Genomic DNA, 19,475 nt, shown 5'->3' on the forward strand with positions numbered 1-19,475 from the left:
GAAACACACCTCTGAACCTTAGTCGCATTCTTGCCTGCTTTCAAATCACAAATCCAATCAGTTGCCAAAACCTACTCTTTCTTTCCCCTTTACATCTCTCATATATTTCTCATGTTCTTCCCTCACACAGCCACAATACTACTTCCAGGTCTCATCACCTCTTGCCTAAACCATTGCAACAGGCTAATCAGCCTCCCTGCCTAGTCTCTTCCTGCTATAATCCAACCGCCACACAGCTGTCATGGACACTGGATCACAAACTCTGTCACCTCTCCCCCTTCACCTTCTACTCAGTAAACTCCAGTGGCTCCTTATTAATCCAAAGATCAATACATTCCTCTATTTAGCCTTTAAAATTCTTCATAACCTGGCCCTTTCCTATCTTTCTGGCCTTTCTACAAATTTCTTTCCTCCATGAACTCTACAGTACAGCTGTAATGGCCCCCATGCCAGTTCTCACACGTAGTGGTCCATCTGGTGGTCCTCCATGGCCAGAATGCTCTACCTTAAATCAGCCTCATAGAACCCCTGGCTCCATTCAAGATTCAGCTACAAAGGCCACTTACTGCAAGAAGCCTTTCCCGATCCTTCACCTGCTACTGCTTTCCCCTCTGAGGCTATCTTCCATCTACTCTATATCTTGTATGTACCTAGCTGGGTACACATGGTCTACCTCATTAAAATGGAAGCTGTTTGAGGATAGGAAGTGTTTTTACTTTTATTCCTAGTGCTTAACATAGTACCTGGCACTAAATGATTAATAAGATTCTTATTATCAACAAAGGTAATAGTGCTTTCATATTTGTTGTTGAATCATTTTCCAGTCCTGTCTTGACTCATGACCGCATTTGGGGTTTTCTTGGCAAGGTGGTTTGCCATTTCTTTCTCCAGCTCATTTTACAGATAAGGAAATTGAAGCAAACAGGGTTAAGTGACTTGCCCAGGGTCAGACAGCTGATAAATGTATGAGGCCAGAACACGAGAAGATGAGTCTCCCTGACTCTGGGCCTGGCACTGTTCATCACCTGCACCACCTAGTCTCCCCTCTCAAATACCATTCATAAGGAGAGGTGTTGCATTTTCCCTCCCAAGGAGCCTTTCTTGAGACACTTCAAATTGTATCACAAAAGCAGGTGACTACCTCAGGTATTACCCTTTTTAGTAGTATTCAACAAATACTTATGAAGCCAGGCACTGTGCCAATTGGTGGGGATAGAAAGACAAAAATGAGAACAGCTCTTCCCCTCACAGAGCTTGTGTCATCAGGAGGGGATGTTAATATAAAATATATTCAAAGTAAACACAAAAGTATTTCAGGAGTTGGAGAGAACCAAGTGGGTATGGGGATGAGCAGGAATCTAGAAAGGATTCTTTTAAGAGGTGACCCTTGACTTGGGTTTTAAAGGCAGTTAGAGATTCCAAGAGACAGAGGTAAGAAGAGATCATTCCACATCCACACAAAGGCACAAGGAAGAGAATGTAAAGTCAGACTGGGAAAACACCAAATAGGCCAATTTAGCTAAAATGTAGAATACATGAGGGGGAGTAACTTGAGCTAAGTCTGGAAAGATAACTATGCCAGATAAAAGTACTGGGCTTTTATCTTGAATAGAGAGCCACCTAAATGTTCTGAGCTAGGGAGTGACATGGTCAGACCTGGGCTATAGGCTTGACTAAGGAACACCCAAGGATTATATCGAGGCATACTGCTGTGCAGTATTCAGCAGGATTCACTAAAATCTGCATAAGACAAATGGAAATAGACAAAGTCTATATAGGGAAAGAGATTTTATTTCCAAGAATTTGTACAGACAATGGTAAGTAAAAAAATCGTATTTTAACTTTAAAAAAGGAGCTGCCCTCCTCACTCCACTTGACATAAAGGGGACAGGTTTATGGCAATCCTAGTTTTTTACAATGACTGTCAACGTCAGAAAAATGAACTCCTTCAGCCACTAATTCATCACTGCCCAAAGGAATGGTTTTCTAGTGTTTTTGTTTGGTTTTTGGTGATAGGACACATTAGCCAAGCTGATAATTTCAGTTGGTTAAGGAGTTCCTGGCTCTCTGCTTACTTAAAGAATTGAACAAGCTGTGAAAAACACAAATGAGCATTTTCTTTCTGCAGAATAATTATGTTCACCTCGTGCATTTTTGGTTCATTTTGGTAAGAAAAGCATTTCAGAATAAAACCCCTCAAAAGTAAACACTCATCAACTCAAGAAGCCATGAAGATTGGTTTTGACAAACTGCTGTGAAATGGGACTAGTTTAAACTATGAAGCTGCTCTAAGCACCAACCTCAGAGATGTTAGTCCTATTGGAAAAAAAAAAACAACATTAAAGCTACTGAACTCAATATGTGCAAAATGTGCTGAACCTGGGTCTCTAGTGAGCTGTCCCAAGCTCACCCGACCAGGTGGATCTCATTCCTCCCTTTCAAAATAGTCACTTTAAGAAGATTTCTTCCTTGTCAAAGATCCCATCAATCCCCAGGGAGAACAGAATCAACCATTCACGTTCTTCCTGTAGACCAATCCCAAGAAATGGCTGCTCTTGTTGGGTTTTACTACATGACTTCCTACTGTTGCCAGGGACTCCAAAGCTAATGGACCCATTTTGCCTAAACCCTCCTTTCCAGAAGCTTTGGCTGGTTTGGCGGGAATAGGTACAAAATACAATTCACTGCTCTCCCTGTGGCAAGCACAGAGAAAATACTTTCCTTCAGAGTTTTAGAAAAGTAGAACCATTTTTTTTTAACCTTGACAATTAACAGACTCACATCTATGCTTGTTGTTCAAGGTAATTTAATATGTTCAGCCCTTGTTATAGAGTCTATTTTTGATGCAGAGGCCCTGGCCTCACCAAGGCCAATGATGCCACTGTAGATCAAAGAAGAGAGGTGGAGATGTCAATACTTTTTTTTTTTAATGGGGGGGGGGGTCTCCAAACAGGCTTAGCACCCATTCTTCCTGGAAAACTCCCCTAATCTCAAACTCAAATTCATACTTATTTCCCACATTTCAGAGGCATGAAAAAGCCCTAATCTGTCTAGACACTGTGAAAAAATATATGGATGAAGACCATCCAAATGGCAGCGCACTGCCCCCTCCCCAGACTCAATTCTTCCCTTTTTTCCCCACCCATAGTAGTTTCCAATTAAAGTATAATATGTAGGATCACAAGAGGTAGCCAGAAAAAAGTAGAAGTAATAAACTGAGGACTGTCTTAACAACCTAGTCTTTTCAAAGAGTAAGTATGGATCTTAGTATTTTGGCTAGAAATGCCAATCTTTCTAATATCTAATAACAAATGTTTGTAATGTGGTAGGTTTTCCCGCACTCCCAACTGCAAATAAATTGAAATGTTCTTTCCTTCAAAGTTCCCCCTCCCCCCAGTGGCTACATTTCAAACTTCTTTAATGATAGCATTCATGTCTAGGAAATTTGAAAAATCTACCAAGGCTTAAGGAAAATAACAGCTTCCTAATTCTCCATATGCCATTTGATCTGGTAAAACCCTATGCCCTCTGCAATTCTGGATACCAGCTCTTCCTCTTATCTAGGATGTCTCCACTTCTGGCCTGATCCCAGACAAGCCTTTTCCCAACCTTAGCCATTCCTAAAAACTGTCTTGGCAGAACTCCCACACGTTCAGCACATAGCTAGTTCATCTGCTCTCCTTGTGCACAGAAGGCAACGTGTCTCTATTATATCCCCAGATGGACATAAAATAGAGAACTTTGCAAAGCCAAACGCTTCCTTGGCATTGCATAACTCCCATTTATCCAATTTGCCCAATCCAGATCAAACAGGGAAAAATGAGACTTGAAAAATACTCCCTCCCAAGAAATCATGCCCCAGCCTACTCTTCCTACTCTTCTCAGGCTTGCTCAGCTTTACGAGGTCCTGAAGAACTGCTGAGGAACAAAATACATGACAGGTACTCTTCAACAAGAGGTATGTAATGTTATCACCAAGAGGTGCGCTATGTAGCTGAACACCATAGACTCTTCGCAGTGGATTCATTTATAAACAGATCAGAGGAAGGTGGAGAAATTGGCTTTCTGGAATTCCCCCAAGCCTGGATGATGTGGGTGATCCCAAGGAGCTTTTTCTAGGTCTGGCAAGGGCAGAGGATGCGGCGTCATCCTGAGGGGCTTTGCTGATCTCAGTCCGGCTCTTCTACAGGGGGCATAAGTCCCTGAAAGACCTCTTGCCCCAGGCCCCTTGATTGGCAGTTGGCGGTTCAGATGTCTTAGAGTTCATTTGATAAAGAGAACGTAAAATGCCATCACAATGCAGGCAATTGCCACAGCAGCATGCAGCCTGGTTCCAATCACAGCAGCTGGTAAAAAAGAAAGCAAAAAGCAAAATGACCCCCTGTCTTTCAAACGATTTTTCACCTTCTGGTGAACACTTTTGAGATCCCAAGTGTGATAGTCAAAAAAAGTTTCAGGTTTTCAGGCCCTGAGATCCATGAGGTTTGTCTGCCATAATCTGCTTCTGGTACAGATGCACCCCCTCTTTCTGCCTGGCACCCTCTTCCTTGCCCCTTTTCTGGAACCCTCCATTTCTGACTTCTCCAGGCTAAAAGAAATTTCCATGGTGGGGGTGGGGGTTGGCGGGGAGAGCAGAAGCAGGAAACCCCAACCCCAACCTAGGGGGAGTGACAACAGCTTGGCATAACCTGGGTGTGGCAATTTTCAAAGGCAGCTTCTGGTGAGATAAGTCTCTCTCCCTCCCTCCTCCTTCAGTGACCTGAAAGTCAGTGCATCGGAGTCCTAGCAGCTTTTCTCAAGAAACTAAGGCAAAGCTGTATGTTTGTCTCTGTGGTAAATGAGACTCCAAATATCCCTTGCCCCAAAACCTTCTTCCATCCTCCTGCCAACAGTGGTTCCTTGGTACCTCAAGTTAGGCCACAAGCCTATCCTTATGCCAATTAAAACACGCCAATAAAAAAGGCCTAAAACTTTTGGCCTTCCTAGCCAACCTGCCTGTTCTGTGAAAGCCACTGGGCAGCTGGGATGGACACTAGGCCACATTAGGAAAGCTTCCTCAAGGTCACAAGAAGCCAGGAACAGAATCCAAATGTCTCAAATCAGAGGCTCAGAGAACTAGGCCTGAAGTCAGGAAGACTTTATCTTCCTCAGTTCAAATCCAGCTTCAGACACTTACTAGCTGTGTAACTCTGGGTAAGCCACTTAACTCTGTATGCCTCAGTTTCATCTTAAAGTAAGGATAATAATAGCACCTAACTCCCAGGTTTGATGTGAGGAAGAAGTGAGACAATAATTACAAAGCACTTAGCATGGTGCCTGACACATAGTAGGTGCTATAGAGATGTCAGCTATCATAATTGTTGTTAGCTATCACTCATATAGCATGGCTTCCAAACAAAGGGATTGACACTGAAGCCAAAAAGTCATAGAGCAATGAGAGCTAAAACCTAAGAGGGAGGAAAACTCCAGGTTATCTTGCCTAGAACTGGAGAAATTTTAAGTTGGCCAAAGTCCTTTTGATAGGATTACAGCCTTCTCAACAAACTCCAGCTTTGTCAAAAATATTTTGTCAGATTCTTTTACATGTTGCATCTTATTTAGAAAATGCAAGGTACTAAAATCAATCCCTGGGCTCCTCATTGATCCTGTTTTTAATGCTCACCTCTATCCTAAATGTCGGAAAAATGACTTCCTTTAGTCCTAGATTCTTAGAGCCTCTTTTCACTACCAAAACAATCTGAAAGCTTGAACCTCACCTAATAGAACCCTTCCTGCCTCTTGCAAATTCCTCAGCACTGCATAAAAATCTTCTCTTCCTATGCCAGCACAATCTCACCTTTGTAGAACACACCCCAGACTCCCTTCTTCTCTGAGAGCAGCCAGGTCCTGAGGCGAGGCACCTTCTTGAAGTAGGCACAGGTGCAAACAAATAACAAACCAAATACCAGGATCCCATCCAGGGAATAGACTGTGAAAGGGAAAAGAAACAAAACTTGGCTTATCACTGATTGGTAGAAAAGTCAATACCTGAGCTGTGACTGATGATGCTGCCTTGGGAGGGCTGTGGGTGAACAGAATGGTGGACAGCATTTAGCCAATATCCTAAATGGGCTAGGCCAAACCCTTAGCAACAGGAAAGCAATTTTCTGGTATTATCAACATTCTCGCAATTAAATTTCAACAAATATTTATTGAAAGCAAGACTGTAAAACAGGCCCCTGGTATTCTCAAAAGCTTCTTAAAGAACATCTCCTTTCAGCCAACTACAACTTGTTTCACTCTATACCTGCCACAGGTTATACTGAATAGGTAAAACAATGGGTGTCATTCATTAATTACACAATTATTTATTAAGCACCTACTATGTGCCAGATGGGTGCTAGAGATCTAAAACCAAAAATGGAATAGGTCTAGAGTTTCTCTCAAGGAGCTTACATTGGAGGGGGTGGTGACAGGGAGGGGGGGAATTTCGGGGAAGTGGAAAGAAAGGTGAAGAGAAGTAATACGAATATATGCAAATATGAAATATATACAAAGTAAATATAAATTAATTTGTGGGGAGAGGGCACTAGCAATTGGGGGGATCAGAAGAAGCCTCATATAGGAGGTGACACCTGAATTAATCCTTGAAGGAAGAAGAGAGGAATTCTAAGAGGAGGAGGTGAAGGAGCACAGTCCTTGAAGAGGCCCAGAGGCAGGAAGCAGAATATGGTGTGTATGGACCAGCAGGGAGGCTAATTTGGTGGGAATGTGAAGTGTGTGAAGGAGAGTCATGTTCAGTAAGCCAAAGGGAAGGCTGGAGTCAGGTGATGAAAGGCTTTAAACTGGAATAGATTCACTTATTACATAAATTCTACTAGTATAATACTGTATTTGAACTTAGTTGATAGAGAAATCCTGTGCAGGAATTCCCTTTCCCCTCGCCAACCCCCACCAGCCAATTCTGCTTGATTGGGGTGGGAGAGTTTCACTCAGTTAACTAACATTGCTTTAATAAAGCTATTCTACAAATATGGCATAAGCTGGGCCAACAAACAGGTAAGGGGTAACGCTTAAAAGGATCACCTGGCTACTGCCATTGTCTCTAAGCGCCCAACGAGAACTGGGCAGCACAACGGCCCTACAAACTAATCAGGCAGTGGTCCAGGAAACACCTGGCCTTGCAATCCCAACCAATCAGTTTACTGTATCTCCAGGGACAGGGAAACTGGAATCTAAGTACTCAAGAATTCTGAAGCTAGACCACCTGAGAGGACTTACCCCTGCCCCCAGAGAGCACCTCCCTTACAATGCCACCCAAATGGTAGAACTGAAAACATGCCAACAAGTAAGATATATACAGATATACACACCCATCTTTTCAAGCCTTTAATAAATAATGCATTTGAGATTCAGATGTGAGATAACTTGTTACTTTTAATATCTGGAACCTAAAAAAGATTGAACAAAATAGTGCCCCCAGTTAAAAAAAAAAAGGTCATCAGCTCTTCTAGAATCAGGCTTCCATGAAACACAGATTACAAGGAGTTGATAGGGCATGAGACACTTCTGGGGCGAAGTGGAGAATATTTAACATGTTCTTGTCATAATACACTGGTTCTTGTACTTTAGAGAGGGAAGTTTACAGCTAAATACACCAGATTTGGATCTGTTGGCACAACAGGTTAGGGAAGATGCAAAGTTCAACAAACTATAGGGGTTGGAGTTCATGTATATATCACTTCTGGCCCATAATCAGACAGCAACTGTAAGCATGACATTCTCTTATTAGACAGAATATGGAACAAGATCCTAAAATAAAACCTCCAACTTCTTAAAGAAGATAAAAAGGAGCTGGCATCTTTAGCAAGCTGAGGAAACGGTAAATAGAATGACAAATCCCTGCAACTTGGGATGAATTCCCTTAAGGCAGGGTGGTTCAGAGGAAAAGATGCAGGACCAGCAGTCATGGAACCTCGGTCCAAATCCCAGCCTTTTTGATTGCTTCCTAACCTCTGAGCTTGTTTCCTCACCAGTAGAATAAGGCATATGGACTAAGTGGTCCTCGTGCTTTCTTTCAGCTCTAAGTTTATGACCTTGACTATAACTCAAATTTCCCATCCATAAAGGAAAAGTTCGAAGCAGCCAAATGGTATAGTACACACAATACTGATATCCTCCCACCCCTCATGGAAGAGTTCCTAAGCCTTCATTTCAACTACTGCCTACTCTGGCCACCTCACAAAGATTGCCTTCAAAGGGCACACCTTGTTGTTCACGTGTCTGACTCTTTGTGACTCCATTTGGGGTTTTCTTGGCAAAGGTACTGGTGATTTACCCCTTCCTTCTCCAGCTCATTTTACAGATGAGGAAACTGAGGCAAACAGGATTAAGTGTCTTGCCCAAGGGCACACAACTAGTAAGCATCTGAGGCCAGATTTGAACTCAGGAAGATGACTCTTCCTGACTCCAGGCCCAGTGCTCTAACCACTGCACCACCTAGCTGCTCCCTGCTCTAGACCTACCCTATAGTAAAACTTGTTGTCAGAAAGTGATAATATTGGAAAGGACCAGGGATCGTGGGAAGGCAGATTTAGAGCTAAATGGGATCTCATGCTAAAGGAATTTTAAATGGCTTAATATATTCAGCCTCTGGGAGTAATTTTTACTTTAATATGGGACAAAGATCATTAACACAAGAGAAAGAATCTCTAATGGGGTAATTTCAAGCATCAGGAACAGGCACACAGGGAAGGCTTTTTTTTGTTTCTCAAATCACATCACCTAGTTAGCTGCTTTCCCTCCTGCCGAGTAAGGCTGACCAGAAAAGGAACATAAAAGGATTTTTATCTTACGAAGATCATGACCATAATGCTTCCGGTACAGACTCATTTCCCTTCCCCCACCTCCCAGCTCGGGAAATAAAAAGATAAACAATATGGAAATTACCAGGTTATTTAGAAGGAATGAGGCTACGAATTCAATCTCTAGTCCCAGAAGTCAGAAATATTTCCTTAGACAGTTTGTCACAGGTGCGCTTACCTGATTGATCAGTGTAATGATAATAACAAGTTTATGGAGCACTTTAAGGCGTACAGAGGACTTTCTTCACAATAACCGGTAGGTACATCCCTACAGTATACCCAGGGTATCTGGGTATAACAAACTGGTCAGAGTTATTACTTAGTACAACAAAGGATTAATTTAACAAACTTAACAAAGCATCTACCACAACCAAGAGCCTAGGATTTGGCATCAAAGGACCTGGATACGAATTCTGACTCCGACCCTTCACGGTCATAGCACTTCCCACATACGTGATTTGCAAACCTCTTTACGCACATTATTTTATTTTCTCTACCCAATGACCCAGAGAGCAGGTAGACGCTATTATATCGTCATTTTATATAGGAGAAAAGCTCGTTAACTTGTTCGGGATCCCACCACTAGTTAAGGGTTGGAAGAAGTCTTCTAATCCAGGTCTTTCCGATTTCGCGCCTCCCTCCAGCTCAATCCAACCGACGGGTCACTTCTGGGCCTCAGTTGCCCCTTCTGCACAACGAGCTAGGATCCTTTCTAGCCCTAAGTCGCCAGGTTCCAAACTTCTGGATGCTTCGTTCGCAGGACACGAACGCAGGCGCCCCCTCTCCGAGTCCCGGAGAGCGGGGGGGGGGGGGGGGGGGTTGGCGAGCTCGGGCGGCTCCTCCCCCACCCCCGGGACCGGTCCTGCTCGGCTACCCGCGGGGTCAGACAGAGTCTCGGGCCTTCCAGGGGCGGAGAGCGCTCCCCCGGGGGCAGGCTCCCCAAGTTTCGGGACCAGGAGGGGGCGGGGAGAGCGTCCACGTCAGTCTGGGCCCCGCCCGCCTCCCCTCCTCCCCGGGCTGCCACGTCTCCCCTCCCCCCTCCCCTCGCTAAGCGCCACTCTCACCGTTCGTCATGACTACTGGGCCCGGCCGGGCCAGGGCCGGTGTCCTCGGGGCTCCGTAGGCAGGCGGCAGCCGGGGCGGCGGAGACCGGCTCCCGCTTGACACTTCCCGATCTGAGCCGGGGTGACTAGCAGGGGACGGACGACGCAGGCGCAGGAGGAGAGAGGTGAGCGCCGAACCGTGGCCAGGCCCGGCCAAGTGAGCGCCGAGCGTACGTGAGGCGCATGGCGGCGGAGGCGGTGTGTGTAGTCATGGCAACAGGTTTCAAAGCTGGGGGCTGAGCCCTCCTTCTCTGAGACTGGGCTCCAGGCGGGTGCTGTGGAATCCTGGGCGCGCGTTTATTGAACCTTGCACGTACCTCTGCTGGTATTAATACGTTACTGACAACTGAGAGATGTGTCGGTGGGTTTTGTTTCCGCCTGCTGCCCAGCTGTATACCTCTGGCTCATTCTTATTTCTAATAGAAACTGGAACTAGCAGTCTGAGTTCGTTCGTTCACTATTAGTATCAATAAATGACTGCTCTAATTTCTCTTTCATAACAACACCGACAGGCAGGTAATGCAATTTATATATTACATGGCCAAACAGAGAGTTTAAGCCACTTGCCCATGATTACACAGCTATAAAATGTCAGATTAGGAGGTGGAACCCGGGCCATTTGATTGCCTAATCAAGGGTTTTTTAAACTAACCCTCCCCAAGAAGACAATGAAAGAAATTATATCCATGATTCAGATCCCAAGAAGGGGGATATTACAGGAGCACTGTAATCGTGGCACTTAATATTGGAATGTTAACTCATTGAGGGTAGGGGATGGAGCTGGATTTACCGTGCCTAGTAAAACAATGTAGGCATTTAATAAAGATATTCCATTGATTGATTGATAGTAGGTACTTAATAAATATTGGCTGGATTAATGCATGAGGACACCTAAGTCTCAGGTGCACCATTAACTATCAACCTTTCTGGGTCACAATTTCCTCATCTGCAAAATGGGGATAATACCTGAATTGCCTATATCACAAGGTTGTGATAAGGAAATATTTTATGTGACAGCACTTTGTAAACTGTAAAGAGCAGTGATAAATTGTGGTATTATTATTTTCTGGAAAATATTTAGATAATTGTAGTTTACCTGACTTTTTGGCTAGCATTCTCAAGATTGTCTTGATTATCTCCTATGTTTTGCTCATTCAGATGCACTGAAACCAGAAACAACCAGTATCTTGGTAATGCTTTAATGTTTTACTGATCATGCATCTATTAGTTGATTTCAGAGTGTGAAGGTGAGTGTGCTTGAGGCAGACAGAGAAGAACGGGAGACAGTGTCCTATTACCCATTAAAAAATTTTATTCATTCTCTGTACTTGAATGGGTTTTAGCTGTCCTGAAATAAATGTTTTCTCTACTCTGAATCTGAGCCTCGAGTTTCCTAATCTTTAAAATGGAAATAAAAATACTAGTACTTCTTAATCTGTAAAGGCTGTTGTAAGGATCAAATGAATTATATATGTGTGTGTGTATGTGTGTATATATGTGTGTATGTATATATATATATATAGAGAGAGAGAGAGAGATGTGAAGTACAAGCCATAAAGCATATATTATAGCTATTGTTGTATTCAAGTATGACAACTTTTTAAATACTTAAAAACAGCAATAGCTTTTCATCTAGTTGGAGAGAATACAGAATGTAGTATACATACATATATATGCACAAAACATACATCAATATGCACTATATATATAATATATAATACATATGTGTATATAATATGCCAAAAGGTTGTAGGAACTCAGAGGAAGGAGAAATAACTTACAACTGGGGAATCAGGGAAAGTTTCAAGAAGAAATTTCATTTTAGATAGGCCACAGGTATGATTTAGACAGGTAGAGATGGTGGGAGAGGATATTCTAGACCTACCAAATGGTATGGAGAAGGAGGACACGAGCATCTCCAAATCCAGGACTTGTTTAGGGTACACCAAGTGGTCCATTTTGACAATACTACTAGAATAAATTATAAGGAGTGATGTGAAATGAGGTTGGAAAGGCAGATTGCAGCCAGATTGTGGAAGGCTTCAAGCACCAGAGTAAGGAATTTGTGTGTTATTTTATTAGCAATGAGAGGTGGAGACAGTTGAAAGGCTTGGCTTTGAATCCTGAAATTGCTACTTTCTGTCTATAAAATGAAGGGGGTTGGACAGAGAATCTGAAGCCCCTTCCAGCCCTAAAGTAATATTAAATTATTTAACTTCTCTCAGCCTCAATTTCCTCATCTGTAAAACGAGAAAATGAGAGGGTTGGACTAGATGACCTCTAAGTTGTACAATTGATGTACAATGTGACTTTGGGAGAATCACGAGGCTTCTTGGTTTCCTCATCTGTCAAATGAGGGGGTTGAACTACATAATCTCTAAGCTTCCTTCTAGCTCTAACACTGTGATTGTGAGTCATCAGTTGTTTTTAAGCAAAGGAGAGACATGATCAGAACTGTACTTACAAAAGACTAATCTGGCATCAATGAGTGGGATGAGTTGAAGAAAAAACTAAGAGACTGAAGCCAGGGAAACTAGGTATGAGGCTATTGGAATAATCCAATATAAAGGCTATGCAGGTTTGAACCAAGGCAGCAGCAATGGAAACAGAGTAGAGATAGATGCAAGATAAATTGTGAAGGTAGAATCACCAAGATGTAAGTGATGAGAGAAAGAGTAGTCAAATATGACTCCGAGGTTTTTGAGTATGAATATCATTAAGTAGAGAAGTTGGAAGGAAGAGAAGGTTTTTTTGGTAAAAGATGATTGGTTTGGTTTTAGGCATTCACTCAGTAAAAACAAAACAAAACAATAAAAACAAAAAACAACCAGTTATTATGTCTCTTCCATTAAAATGTAAGCTCCTCGAAGACAGGGTTGTCTCTGCTTTTTATCTGTAACCCCCTTACTTAGCACAGAGTAAGTGTTTAATAAATGTTTTGTCATTCATTTTATTCAGTCAGAACATACTTTTTACATTGTGTAAGACACATGGGGGATAGAAAGATTTGACAAAATCCAATAATAGCCTATATGAATCACTTTTGCCCCTACACTAGAGTCAGCCCTTGGGAATATCTCTGAATTTAAATAATTTTTTTTTTTGTCCTAGGTATGCTCTGTTCTCTTGCAAGCATCAGTCTAACAAAGCATGAAACAGAAAGCAAGTTAAGTAAACATTTAATAGGGATCTGGTACATATCCAGAGTGCCTCAAATGGTGTCTTCACAGGGAAAAACCTTGGGAGATGTTACCTCTTCATGTGAAGGATGCTAATGAACCACTTCCAGAAGATTCGTATAAGGGAAATGTCTTGGAACATGTGCAGATATTCTGTAACCGTTCTGGTTGGCTAACCAGTGACAATCATTTAAGACCACTTGGACCCCAATAAAGGCCAAAGTTTGAATTAATCAGCCAGACATGCTTTGTTTCGTTCTAAAAATGACCTTTCCCGTGTCAGCAACTTTAAGACCAGATGAGGCTGACCAGGAGCATTCTTCCTGTTTGTAACCACTAAAGGACAGGATACCTAGGACCAGACACTGTCTTGAATAGTGGGACTTTTCTTATCTTGGTATCCTATGGACATAGGCTATACAGGGGAAACACAGATGTTCTGGGATTGTAATTTCAATTGACACTTTGTCGATTGTCTTGTCTTGTATTTACAACTTATTCAACTAAGAAACTTTCTTTCTCATACTATGGTTAAACGCATATGGAGATCATAAATTTGAGTGACACAGACATCCTGAGTAGGTACTGTTCCAAAATGTATGTAAAATTCTCACCTTTTTATCAGCCAGTCAAAATTTAAGTTTTGGCTCCATGTATACATATTATCTGCTAGCTTTAAGGGAATAAACAATATGAATTAATATATCACCTAGCCTGTTTGCCTCTTTTAACCAAACTTTCAGGTCAACACCAGGTGGCAAAAAGAAAGTTCTTTGATTGACCATGGAGTCAATAAAAAAGGTCAGTTTCAGCCTCTCCTCTTGGCCTCAGTGCTCTGGAGGAAGCTTGGTGACTAGTGAAGGGAGTGGCGCTTATGACCTTATGAGTTTGAAAGGACCAGTGGACACCTTGGCATTTGAATTCACGCCCTGAGAAATGAAGAGAATGGAGCCTCTCTCAGCATCCCATTTTTTCAGAATTTGGGTTTTGTAGCCAGTCCAGCATCAATTGCCTGAGGATGATGAAGCAATTTCTGGAAGTAATCTTTGGGAAACTAGCCCAAGGTAGTTAAGACACAGGTTCATCTGGTAGTCATATACTATCTAGGTATGAACTTGGTGGGACTAACGCTATTTAGGAATTGAGCTGAATTTTAAGCCTAATCTCAACCTCAGAGACCTAGGTAGTATGATGGGGGGAGGTGGGGGAAGAGAGAGAATATGCCTTGAAGGTGTTGGAGAAGTATTTGTATGTTTGTTTTTCTACATCTTTAAAGTAAATATCCCTTTGTAAAAGCTAATCTGATTTTAAATGGTTAAATGAAACTGGGGGTGCTAGTCACTGGCCCCCTAGCAAATGAGAGGAAGAGCCATCAAGTGGGTCAGATATGATGGCTGATAAAAGAAATACACATAACTCCCCTCAGAGTACCTGAAAACCCTGAGGGGGAGATATAACAGACTTGGCTCTGAAAGAGTGGGGCCAGAGACAATTACATTACATATACATCAAAGAATAAAGAAAAAGATTCATACCCAAATACACAGATAGTAAAAAAGAACCCCAAAACTTTCACCCCTAGTGACTCCCACCTCTCCCAGTAACTTTTATAGTAGTTCTGACTCTGAGTGTCACTCTAGATTTGAGAATCCCCAATGTGGGAAAAGAAATTGGGATTGCTAGGGAATGAAGCAACCCATCTTCTGATGAGACTTACTTTCTCTAGGAACTTGTATAGTTACTCTAGATTTATAGCACTATTCTGGGGCTAACCTCCAAATTAAGAAAGGATTTTGTATCACTAAAGAGTCTGCTCCTGTCCCTTAGACCAAAACAGTCCAGACAACTTACAGTAGCTAGTAAAGCTTTGGCCAGGTCTGTATTTGCCCCTCCATCTGGTGGCTCTGCGCTTCACTGCTCCATGGTTCTGGCTCTTCATCTTATCCTTTCTGTCTGGAGTTATCTGCCATGCCAATCTTTTTTTCTTCCTTCATTGCTTCTGTTACTTAGCTCCCACAGTCTCCAGAGCTACATGGAATGACTATTCCTCCAGCCCACGTGTGTCTAGGCATTGTTACAGTTTCTCACTTCTGTTAAGGCTTGGGGCTCCTTGACTCTGTGGCTGTCTCTATCACTGCTGTTACTGCTATTACTGCCTCTACAGCTGTCATCTACTTCTCTTGGGGAAGTGCTATGACATCTGGGATGGATAACCAATGCTGATATTCCTCTGAGCTCTTTTGTTAGTCAGGCTTACAGCACCCACTGAATTAGCCAGAAAAGGGCAGCTCAGGAAAGCTGCTAACTCAATTAACAATCCCCAGACCCTATGATCATTCTTAGGGTGAATAAATGCCATTCACTTCTTCCCTGCCTCAATGAACAGGGATTATCTCCCATGGGTATCACCTAATGCAGAATCCTTTTGAGAGTGGGGAAAAACATAACCCTTTCTGTTCACATTTCCAACTACCCTCCTTCCCACCCTCATCTCCCCTTTGAATAAGGACAGGTTGGGCAAGTAATCCTGAAACTCAAAGAAGCCTCCAAAAAACACTAGAAACATTGAACAGGGGATTTATATGTGTTAATGCTGGTCAAATTTATATTAGAAAAAGAAAAAAAATTAAAAGAAAAAGGAGCCAGAGAAAGAGAAAGAAAGGGAACATTAAAGAAGTATTAAGTGAACAAGGAAAATATGGTATTTCTGATGAAAAAGAAGGAGACAGTATCAAAAAGGAGGGGCAATCTTTAATGTCAAATGCCTGAGATATATCAAGGAAAATGAAGACCCAAAGTATAGGGCATCTCTTACCTTGGTCTTCCCAATACTTGGGCTTAATATGAAGGAAAATAGATGGCTCAAACCCCTATCCTGTGCAGACTCTTCTCAGATTAGGTAAGTCACCAGAGGGCTAATATTGAGAATAGTGAACAGAGGATTAAACATATTAAAAATAACATAATGAACAGGAAAGCCCATAAGACAAAATTGTTCTTAACCCCTCAAGAATAGAGAACAATTCTCCCTACAGCCTCCCACTCTAGTGAGGAAAAATAACCATTTTTAGGCAGAGAAGAAAAATTAAAGCAGAACTTACATCTCTAGGACTCCACTGGGGAGGAGTGCTGCCTGGTGTTCTTTCTGTAACATTGGATCTTTGCTTTCTCTTTTAGCACTCACTCTTCAGGATGAAGAACTTACTCCCACCCAGATTTTTTTTCCCTTACCTTTTTCCCACCCTTGCAGCTGGGACCTAGAAGCACCATATCTCTTGAGGTCTCCTTTTGAGTCAGAAGATAAACACTCTCCCCCTTTTGTGGGTGTGTCCCTTTCCATTCCTACTATGCCACCCCACTTGACAGGACCTTCCAGAGCCTGTGCTTCACCAGCCACAGCCTTTCAGAACACAGGGTCACCTCAGTACCAGATAAGGCACCAGAGGGCTTAAAGTGGAGTACATGAAAGTTTGGGCTAAGCTAAAAAACCAACCAAACAAATGATAGATGAGAGTTTCTCATATCTAATACAACCTAAACCTACCACATTGGACCACCTGGACACTTTATCCTCACACTTTCACACTCTACCTTTGGCTATTAACTGGTGCTCCATCTAAGGTGGTAAGAGTTTTCAAAATCTACCTGACCCAGACCCACCTCGTTGCCTTCTGGCCCTCTTCATGCCCTCCATGTGCCCTTTCTGCTCCCACCCATTCATACTCTTTCTAGCCCTAGGAATAATGGTCAACAGTACCATTCCCAGAGAGGACACACCAATGAGTTGCCCCATGGCTCCACTTACCATCCCTGTGTCTCCCCAGACCAAAACTCCCCTCCCTAGCCACTATTTCCCTATATGTGAGCTTACTCTATTCAGATGTAAGTTCTTTGAGAGCAGGAGCCAGGTAGGCACTTAAAACATACTTTTTCATTCATTCATTCTTTGTGCAAACTGAGCTGACTTGTTCCTTGTTCATGGAGTGCCATCTGCTGGCCACAGACTACTAGCTTTCCCATTCCCATTTGTGCAGAAAGATGCCTGAGAGAAACAATTGTCTACAGGATTGGGTAGATGTGGGACAGACTTCTTACATGCAAAAATAGATGAAAGGCACACACGATGGCAGAAACTGAGGAACTGTGTCATGTATTCACAAAGAACGTTAATCTATCTATCTATCTGTCTGTCTATCTATCTATCCTAGGACACCTATCCCAAATTCTGACTATCCTTACCGCATCCCCCAGACTGTCATAGAAACCCCCTCTTCACCCTGACCCTTTCATTGGCAAGTCAGAGTTCCAGGAGGTTATCAAATAATATCAAATATTATCAAATTGTATAGACTCTGTGGTCAGACAAGTTTTCATCAGAGAGAGGAAAATCTCTCCCTCAGTGTGTGTGTGTGTGTGTGTGTGTGTGTGTGTGTATGTGTGTGTGTGTGTGTGTGTGTGTGTGTGTGTGTGTGTGTGTGTGTGTATTACAGGTTGGGGAAGGGAATCTGCTGGAGAAGACAAGATGGAATGGAATGCACATTTGTGTCTGTAGAGAAGGGTTTATCTTGGCAAGGAGGACTACATCTTCATATGAAATAGAGGCAAAGAAGGGGATAGTAGGAGAAGACCTCTGAGGCATTTAAGAGGAGGATAAGGGAAAAATAGGGATTTTAGTGAACGGCCTCAATTTTTTCTGTGAAGTATAAGGCAAAGTTCTCAGCTGAGAGAATGAGGGAAAGGAAAATGCTATGGGAAGTTTGAAGAGGGATGAAAAGGTTTAGAAAAGCCACTATGGTACGTGGGAGAATGAGTTAATCAGCAAGGTGCACATGAATTGTCTCGCCACAGTGAGAGCCCAGTTCTAAGTTATGTAACATATATGTAATGGATCCAATCAGTGCAGTTTCATAATTTTTTTCTAGCTTCACTTAGTAGCATGTGCAAGGAGCCATGACAGTGGCTGGTGGGAATAATCCAAAGCTAAGGTTCTGCTGTTGTTGTTATTATTCAGTCGTTTTAGTTACGTCCAAGTCTTCGTGACCCCATTTGGGGTTTTCTCAGCGAGGGGTTTGCCATTTCCTCCTCCAGCTCATTTTACAGATGAGGAAACTGAGGCAAACACAGTTAAGTGACTTGCCCAGGGTCACGCAGCTAGTAAGTGTCTGAGGCCAGATCTGAACCCAGGAAGATGAGTCTTCCTGATTTCAGGCCTGGTATTCTATCCACTTTGCCACCTAGCTGCCCAGGCTTTGCTGGGCAAGATTATAGGTATAGTAAAAGGCCAAAGGACTCAAGAGTGGAGCGCAGTGTTGTTGTGTTTGTCCTTCATTCTCGAAGACATGAGGGAAATGATGATATAACTTGCGGCTGACTTTGATTTGAGTGAGGGAGGGCCATCTCCTGTCATCCTGGTGAATATCAGGCCACTGGACCCGGATAGCTCTGGAGGAGAAAGTGAGGCTGGTGACCTTGCATAGAGCACAGTGTAGAGCTGAACTGATTCATCAAAGGGTCAAGATAGGGAAGGGAGGAGGTTGTAGCTAGTGCAGAGGTAATGGCTTAGAAAATTGAGGGGTTGATGGATTGAAGGTTGGAAAGAAGAAAAAAGAACAGGGTTACAGAGATGAAGAGGTAGAATTACAACAGATTATGATGAGATAATGGGATTTCAGAGTTCATGAACATGAAAGCAGTACACTTGTGGATAAATGGCAAGATCAAGGATATGATCATCTCTGTACTCAACTGAGATGGAGTGAGTCATGAGAAAGCTATCATATAGGTCTTCTGTCTCTATTCACACAACTACCACTGTAGTTTAGGCCTTCAACACCTTCACTGAGACTACTGCAAAAGCCTTCCAGTTGGTTTCCTTGTCTCAAGGCTCTCTTTATTCCAGTCTATCCTCCACACATCTAAGAAAGTGATTTTCCTCAAAGGTAGGTCTGATCATTTCCCCCACCTACTCCAGTGGATTCCTTTAAGCTCCAGGATCAAATAAAAAGGTCATTTGTTTGGCTGTTAAAGCTCTCCATAACCTGGCCCCTTCCTATCATTCCAGTCTCTTCACATCCTCTAAAATCTGGCTAGTTTGGCCCACTTGCTAGCCTTCTAATGTCCTCATATCACATTCCAGCTCCTGACTACAAGTCTCTGCATTGGCCGTCCTCCATTCCTAGAATGCCGGACCTCCCTTCTCCCCTAAGCCTTAGTTTCTGTGGCTTTCTTGAAGACCCAGCTCATATCTCAGGTGGTAGGGCCAAGGTCTAAGTGCTCCATAGCACCTTCTTCAGCCACCTTCCTGACAGTTGGAACAAATTATTCTTATCTGCCCATTTCACCCTGGTAAA

At 42.7% G+C, this 19,475-nt stretch overlaps 1 protein-coding gene across 1 annotated transcript; it reads right to left on the reverse strand.

Annotated features, from left to right (window-relative positions):
* Positions 1-1,773: 1,773 nt before the first annotated feature.
* On the reverse strand, positions 1,774-10,134 carry TMEM167B (transmembrane protein 167B). The gene is made up of 3 exons (XM_036768055.1): positions 9,908-10,134; positions 5,837-5,968; positions 1,774-4,346 (listed from the first exon to the last, which is right to left on the reverse strand). Exons 1-3 carry the CDS (start codon positions 9,915-9,917, stop codon positions 4,264-4,266), a joined length of 225 nt encoding a protein of 74 aa, XP_036623950.1. The 5' UTR covers positions 9,918-10,134; the 3' UTR covers positions 1,774-4,263.
* Between the last annotated feature and the right edge of the window lie 9,341 nt (positions 10,135-19,475).

The sequence above is a fragment of the Trichosurus vulpecula genome, chromosome 7, assembly GCF_011100635.1.
Source record: "Trichosurus vulpecula isolate mTriVul1 chromosome 7, mTriVul1.pri, whole genome shotgun sequence".
In the NCBI taxonomy this organism is placed as follows: Eukaryota; Metazoa; Chordata; class Mammalia; order Diprotodontia; family Phalangeridae; genus Trichosurus; species Trichosurus vulpecula.